Source organism: Brachyistius frenatus, unplaced genomic scaffold, assembly GCF_029030835.1.
Source record: "Brachyistius frenatus isolate BFR_SWC_R1_liver_20210118 unplaced genomic scaffold, ASM2903083v1 Contig_177, whole genome shotgun sequence".
NCBI lineage: Eukaryota > Metazoa > Chordata > Actinopteri > Embiotocidae > Brachyistius > Brachyistius frenatus.
The window spans coordinates 112,501-120,000 of record NW_027210776.1 but is presented as its reverse complement, the minus strand read 5'-3'; the positions used below and the strand labels follow the sequence as shown (position 1 = coordinate 120,000).

Genomic DNA, 7,500 nt, shown 5'->3' with positions numbered 1-7,500 from the left:
TTCCTGTGTGTCGAATCGGAGCTCTCTGATTGGCTGAATCAGTGATTTAATTAATTCAGTGAAACTTTTCTTCCTCTTTTTCACGTGTTCAGCAGCTGTAACCGTCAGTGGTGTTTTTTATTCTAAGAGAAATTAATAAAATAAAAATAAAAAAAGGCTCATGTTGCAGCAACTTCCTGTTTCCTGTAAAGTTTCCATTAAGTTTACACAAGTGAAAACTTTTGATACAAACAACACGTTGAATGATCAATAACTTCCTGAAACTTTTGGTAATAATGGAATCTGGATTTCTTTTTTTGTTTTTTTGTTAGTGACATTTACATTGAAGAAGAGCTGCAGTGGAATCATGACAGCTTTGAACAACAGGATCAAAAATAAACCGACAGCAACAGAAAAACAACACAAACACGGAGTCTGAACTATTTGGTGTTTTGTTTTTTTCCCGTTTACGTGTATATCGACTCAGATTTAATCCATTTGGACGCCGTGATTCTTCGTGTGTGAGGATATGTCTGTTGAAGAGCTGTTTCGATGATGATAAATGGTTATTATTTTCAAACTTTCTCCTCGGACCGACAGCAGATCATTTTTTTTGAATAAAGAAACATTTGCTGCTCTGTGACGCAAGACGCTGAAACAAAATCATTAAAAATGAAGTGGGAGACGGTTTACTGACGTCCAACCTGAAACGTTCATGTTCGTACTGAAGATTTGTATTTGAAACGACGCCGCAGACATGAATGAAACAGCTTTTATATATTTCTATGAGAACTTGAACCCTTTTTTTCTTACATATATATTTCAGCTTCAAGTCTCTGCAGCAAACTTAGCTGAGCCGAAAGTTTGATTTGGAAGTGAAGCCTGATTTCTGTGTGATTGTTTTAAGCCTCCGGCGTGGTCGTGGACGACCTCCCCGCCTCAGAGGACGGCGGTTTGATCTGCGGCCCGTATCCGCCCGCTGGCGGCAACGAGCCGTTTCATTGGGTTTAACAAAGCAGAGCGTGTTAACAAGCGAAGCCAAAAAAACCTCCAACCAGCCCGATTCATCCCCGTTACAAGAGATCAAATCTGCATTTGGTTGTTTCTTCAGTCGATCGTAGATCAATACGGCCGGTTTACTGCTGTCGCTGCACATTAACACGAACCGATCTCACTCCTCCAGACCCAAAAGATTTCAGTCCAAAGTCAATCCAACATTCACCAGCTGGAAAGATTTCACTAAAGATGAATCCGCTGCAGAAAATAGTTCCCAACAAACGCACCATTTTAAAAAACTGCACTGAGCAGCTGCTTAAAGGAATTTATTCAACGCCTTTTTAAATAATAAAGCTTTATATTTGAGTCAGAGGTTTGAGAGACGGACTAACGTTTGCTTTTCCCTTAAATTCAGTCAAATGGAACTAAATGCACGAGGTAAAAAAAAAAAAAAGAACTGGCAGACAAGAAGACGAAGAAAAAGTTTCAGGGGAGTGAAAAGGGATTTTTGTAAATGTGCAGAAATCAGTCGCCGCCTGCAAGAAGATCAAACAAAGATGACAAACTTTGAGAAATTTGTCTAAAATGGGCTTCGAGACACAAAGAGCACTTCCGTTCTGCAGCTGGAAGAACTTCGAACAAAACGAGGAAGCCAAACTTTCAGCCTCCGATGAGCAGGAGGTCCCGTCAGCGCTTCTTCTAGGTGTCATCTGCATGTTTGATCTGCGGCCTGTGTCCGTTTCTCTGGCTGCAACGAGCCGTTTCATTGGGTTTAATAAAGCGGAGCGTGCCAACAACTGTCATCTGAGCCGCGAAGCCAGAACCTCCCCGCCAGCTCCAGATTGGAGGAAGAAAGGAAAACGAAGCGGCGGCCTCAGACAGCGAGGGTCCTCCCGGCCATAAGGAGTCTATTATGCTCCTGCGTGTCACGCAGCCATCTTTGTGCCGGCTCGGTGCCACGCTGGGAGGTTTGTAAAGGGCCCGGGCCCGGCAGAGCGCTGGCACACGGCGGTCGGGACACGCTGGTAAATCCCATTAGAGTCTGTCCAGAGGATGCGACGCTGCCAGTTACTGTCAAGTCATCATCGAGCTTCAACCTCGGGGAGCCGCGACGCTTTTAATTAACCTGAAATACCACGAGGTCTAACGAACATCGCGACAACGCTGCAACCTGTAGAGGAAGTGCTGACGAACACACGGCAGGCGGAACTTCATTTGGTTTTTCAGCTCGGAGTGTTTTAGTTGAAAATCTCCAACAAAGCGAGATTATTAGGAACAGACTGATAAATAAAGCAGAGAAACAACAACAACAAAAAATGGATGTCTTCCTGTTAAATTTGACTTTCTGTACATTTGACTTCTCCAACATGAAGCTCTCGCAGCGGCACCACTGACAGAACCTGGTGTTCATCAGGAGGTTCTGTTTACGGTGCCGTTTGTCAGTAGAACTACAAAAAAACACTAACGGCCCGATTTTCACGAAACTCGGCGGAAAGCTGCAGCGTGGGTCAAAGAAGAACCCTTCGAACTTTGGATCGGATCCACGAAACATTTTTCACCTGATGCCAGATCGAGCGTTTGGCCGAATAAACGCAACGCATCTTAAGATCCAGTAGATGGCAGTAAAGTCCAATAGAGACAAATTAACTCGATGACTCGGTATCGTAATTCACACTCACGCTTCACTGTAAACTCCCTCCAGGTTACTAAAACTTCACAATCAGGCACACTAACCAATTCAGGAAATAAATTTTAAAAAACTAAAGCAGAGTACATGAAGTGGTGGAAACGAGGGGAAATGAAATAGATAAATAATATCTTACGTTAAAAAGAAAGTTTTAGTTTCACAAAATCTTTTTAAAGATCATTTTTTAGTTTTTTACATTTCAATAATAATGTAGGTCGATATATTAAAAAACAATATACTGTATTACAAATCCCCCGTCATACTTAGACTCACCTCACCAACTCTTATTAATCAAACTACCACAAAAACACCTGTTAAAAAATAAAGTTGCTTTTCTACTACAGTCTCAGTTTCTACTTTTTCTCTTCAGGTGGAATTTACAAATTTACAAAATCACGTGACTTCCTGAATGATTTGTTCCCGAACTTCCACAGGTGGTTTAACACCTGCATGTTTCATGTTGCAGCACCAGCTTTATTCCCCGAGCTGTAAATGGATCTCTGCAGGACATTAAATACAAACAGATGCTGAAGTTTTTGGAACAAAACATTTTGAAATTTGATGAACAAATGAATTCTGCTTTGGTTGCACATAGTTTTTCCAAAATGTTTATTTAATATTTTAAGTAAGATGCAGAAGAATTTATCATCCAGAGCTGCTTTTTATTCTGTGCTTTGATTCTCCGGTGAAACTGTGAGGATTTAAGTGACTTTTCTTTATTTCCTTCCTTCCTCTCCTCTCCTCTCCTCTCTCTCTCCTCCGTCCTCCCCTCCTTCCTTGGCCGTGCTGCTCCTCTGCTTGGCCGCCTCCGTGTATCGGTCCACAGCAGCGCACTGAGACGCTTCTAATCCTCTTTTGATGAACTTGGTTAATGGACCTCCTGCAGCGGACTTTGGCTCTGTTCATTAGGCAGCACACGACCCTCTCCACGCCCCCGGAGCACGCACGGCGCGTCCCCGTGGTTCCGCAGTCCATAAATTCACCCATCAAAGTTTGAGAAATGTGAAAGTGTGTTAGTTTGTTGTCTTTGGCACACGTCGGTTCCGAGGAAGACGAGCGATGCCGCCGCGTAAAAGCCTCTTCGCGCCTTTCATCCCTGTGGACGTGGAGAGCCGCCGGTGCCGCGGGGCCGCCGGCGCCGCGGGGCCGACTCTCCCCTCCGACATCCACGCTCTGCTGCAGCGGAGCCGTGGGCAGGAGCGACAGGGGGCAGAGCGCACCAGGGGCGGCTGCGAGTTCCGGGACCCTCCGTGCACCATCGTGGAACTCCGCCTGGGACCCGCCGGCGGCGCGCTGCACTACCTCCAGCCGGACAAGTGCGCTCTGGAGAGGGCGCAGAGGCGGCGGCGCCTGGCTGCCAACGCCAGGGAGAGGAGGAGGATGCTGGGACTCAACGTCGCCTTTGACCGTCTCCGGAGCGTCATTCCGAACCTGGAGAGCGACAAGAAGCTGTCCAAATCTGAGACTCTCCAGATGGCGCAGATCTACATTGCCACCCTCAGCGAGCTGCTGCAGGAGGGAGAGATCGCAGTCTCGGTGCCCAACCGCGCCCCGCGACCCCCAGGAGCCGCGTCGCCCTCACAAGGGACCGCTCGGCTCGCAGGGGACCCTCCGGGCCCAGGAAGGGACTTTCACACCGGGAGGAGCAGCGGAGGCCCGGCGCGCGCTACGGAGGAACAGAGGAGTTATGACGAGGACATGTGGGAGAGATCGAGTGGGACAAAGTGACTTTTAAACTTTTCAAAATAAGACTTTTTTATGACTATTTGTAATTATTTGTTCATCATTAAAATACATGTTCTGTTTGTAAAGGGACTTTTCAGTTATTATCACGGAGGATTTGTTTGTTCAAATAAGGATTTTTCTTGCAAACACCCTAAATATCTTAAATAACTTCTTTTCCTTGATGATTAAACAGGTTCTAGTTGAGTTTGATAAATTTTTTTAATCATTTAAAAAAAAAGAAATTACAGCAAAAAAAACACCAAAAAAAACAGTTTCAAACCAAAATTCAGCTTTAAAGAAACAAAACTGTGTTTATCTTTGGGCAAAATATTTCTCACAAAACCAACGACAATGGGAACAGAGAGAAAGACGGAATTACTGAAAGTAGCAATTTTTATTCTTTTAAAATTATGTACAGGTAACCAAAGACATCAGTCTGCAAATTGGTACAAAGATCAAGTTTTCCTGCAGTTGGCTTGTTAAGAAGCTCTCTGTCTGTCTGTCCAAAACAACAACACGACGGGAGAAAAGGCTTTAGAAAATGAAAAATAGAGTCAGATTCAGAAAAGTAGTCTACGGTCTAAAATTAAATTTACCCCCCCCTCCTCCCGCCATACCCCCCAAACACCCCCCACCCCCATTACTCTCCTCCTACATGAGGAAATCAATCTATTTACAGGATCTATGTACAAAAAAGCTCTTCCATTCATTCTTCCAGACGTCTGTGAATAAAGCTCTCGTAAACTTAAAAAAAAAAGAAGTGTGAAGGGTTGAACTGTGTGTGTGTGTGTGTGTGTGTGTGTGTGTGTGTGTGTGTGTGTGTGTGTGTGTGTGTGTGTGTGTGTGTGTGTGTGTGAGAGAGAGACAGTGTGTTGATGACAAATACAAAATAAAAGCATGGTTGATGACACGAGCCGTGAACATTAACAGTCGAAGAAACTCAAGAGAACTTGTTTGTGTTCAAAAGAACAAGAAGAAAACAATTACATTTTTCAAAACCTGGAACATCTATGAAAACAGGAAATGATCTAGCCGGAGCACCGCACATCTGTCCCGCCAAAATAAAACTAACAAGACCAACATTTGTTTTTTAGCCCTGATGGCATTAATGAACTAATTATTCATTTATAAACGGTATCTTGTTCAGATCAAAGGTGTCTTTTATTGAGAATTGAAAAAAAAAAATCACATTGTTTTTGAAACGAAATATCAAAATTAATTCATCAGTTTCTGTTTTCGTCACATTGAAAAAAAATTAAAAGTCAAATTTCCCTTTTATGAAATTTCTCAGCCAAAAAAAAGTTGGTGTTGTGTTCTAATAAAGGACCCTTTACATGAAGTTTATAAGCTGTAATTGTTGTAACGACTTATTGATGGTAAATGAATTATTTATTGAGGTTGAGTTTACTCGTCATGTGTGCTGCGACTCGGAGGAGGAGGCTGAAAGTCACAAAATATGAGTTAAAACACTGGAGGCGAGACGTTTGAAAGGATTATGGGAAACGTCGGCTGCAATGTCTCAGAGGGAGGATGTCTCGGACTGTCACAGGTTTGGATTATTTATTTTATTTTATTTATCAACCTTTTACTCGACCGCCTCTACTTTATGGAAACTAATCATCAATATTTTATTTTAGGTTCATATCGAGTTCCCGCCCCGCTAACGTAGGAATCCCTTAGAAACATCTCTAGCAGGATTTATGACTACGTGGCAGAGGATCGACATCAGCCAGAGGTTTTTCAAAATAAAATAACTTAATTGTTTACAGCTCATAAACTGTTTGTAAAGAGGCGAGAATAAAAACTGGACGTTCGTCTGAAAACGCTTCAAAGGTTTAAAACGATGTTCGAGATCGTACGAGGAGAAACACCAAGATTATTTCTATCGGTTACAAATTACACCCGTTGAAATGCATGCTGGGAACGATACCGAAATGTCCTTCCTGTTACGTGTTTCACGGGATTCTTCCCGGAAAGTTTGAGTAGAAAGTTCAAATTTGAGCAGAATCTGAAGAGTCGGCTCGATCCGAGATCCGCTCGGCGGGCGGGTCCAATCGAAGGCTCCCGCTCGGCGAGCGGCGAGTTCAAAACCCGACGGTAATTGAAAGTCGCCGAAGGAGGACAGGTTGTCTCCGGAGACACGGCGCTTTGATGTGGAGCGAGAAAAACAATGGATTGTTTGAAAGGAGAAAGTTTCTACTTTACGAGAGGTCGCTCCGGGTTCCTTAGGTGTAGCCGGGGGAGGGATCTGTTTCCGTAGCGACACGAGAAGGACGACGGGTTTTAAAATCAGCCGCCGAGGAGAAGAAGAGCACAGCGTGAGAGGAATAACCGGGTGGCCGCCGAGTTTCAGGGTCGACGTTTTCAAAGCAGAGAAGAAGTGAAGAAATTTTATCAAAAGCAAAAAAAGCAAAAACATCAAGCACATCGATCTGAGCAGCTTTGAGAAACGGAGGGAAGCTGGAAATCAAAGCAAAAACAGTGACTCGTACTGGACCTTGAATATAATGGGATCAGTGCAGGAGGGGGGCGGGGGGCGGGGGGGGGGTCTCCGATCATAAAGAGAGTTTACAGGCTGACGGAGTCTCGACTGATGAAAACAAGAAAAATAAAAGTGTAACGGTCCTTCAACGGGAGGATGAGGAGGATGAGGAGGATGTCATGGTTACAGTACAGAGGTGTGTGTGTGTGTGTGTGTGTGTGTGTGTGTGTGTGTGTGTGTGTGTGTGTGTGTGTGTGTGTGTGTGTGTGTGTGTGTGTGTGTGTGTGTGTGTGTGTGTGTGTGTGTGTGTGTGTGTGTGAGAGAGAGAGAGAGACAGGCTTCTCTCTAGCAGTGCTCCAGATAGTCGATGATCCGGGATATGGACTTCTGTCCCGTGGTGCCGACGTCACACTGCGGAGGGAAGACATGGAGGACACGTTTTAATGATCCACGATCCACGAACATTATGAATCTTCACGTGAGCTGATCGATCGTGAAGATTCATAATTTTCCTGCTTCATTAATCAACCGATCAGGACGCTCCACACGCGTGTTCAACCCGACATGCAGAAGGTCACATGTTCAGGATGAGAGCACGTGTGGAAGATGGTCACAGTCTCAGAGACGTGGT

At 44.4% G+C, this 7,500-nt stretch overlaps 2 protein-coding genes across 3 annotated transcripts in view; one reads left to right on the top strand and one right to left on the bottom strand.

Moving 5' to 3' along the window:
- The first annotated feature begins 3,721 nt into the window (after nt 1–3,721).
- atoh1c (atonal bHLH transcription factor 1c) lies at nt 3,722–4,473 on the top strand. Its single transcript, XM_069717567.1, has one exon. The coding sequence runs from the start codon at nt 3,722–3,724 to the stop codon at nt 4,388–4,390; it is 669 nt and encodes a 222-aa protein (XP_069573668.1). The 3' UTR covers nt 4,391–4,473.
- Nucleotides 4,474–4,762: 289 nt separating this feature from the next.
- Nucleotides 4,763–7,500, bottom strand: part of waplb (WAPL cohesin release factor b) — a 25,047-nt gene continuing 22,309 nt past the window's right edge. For both annotated transcript variants that reach the window (XM_069717573.1, XM_069717574.1), the window contains exon 20: nt 4,763–7,280. In XM_069717573.1, coding sequence (XP_069573674.1) covers nt 7,215–7,280 — 66 coding nt within the window. In that variant the 3' untranslated portion in view covers nt 4,763–7,214. The remainder of the gene's footprint in view (nt 7,281–7,500) is intronic.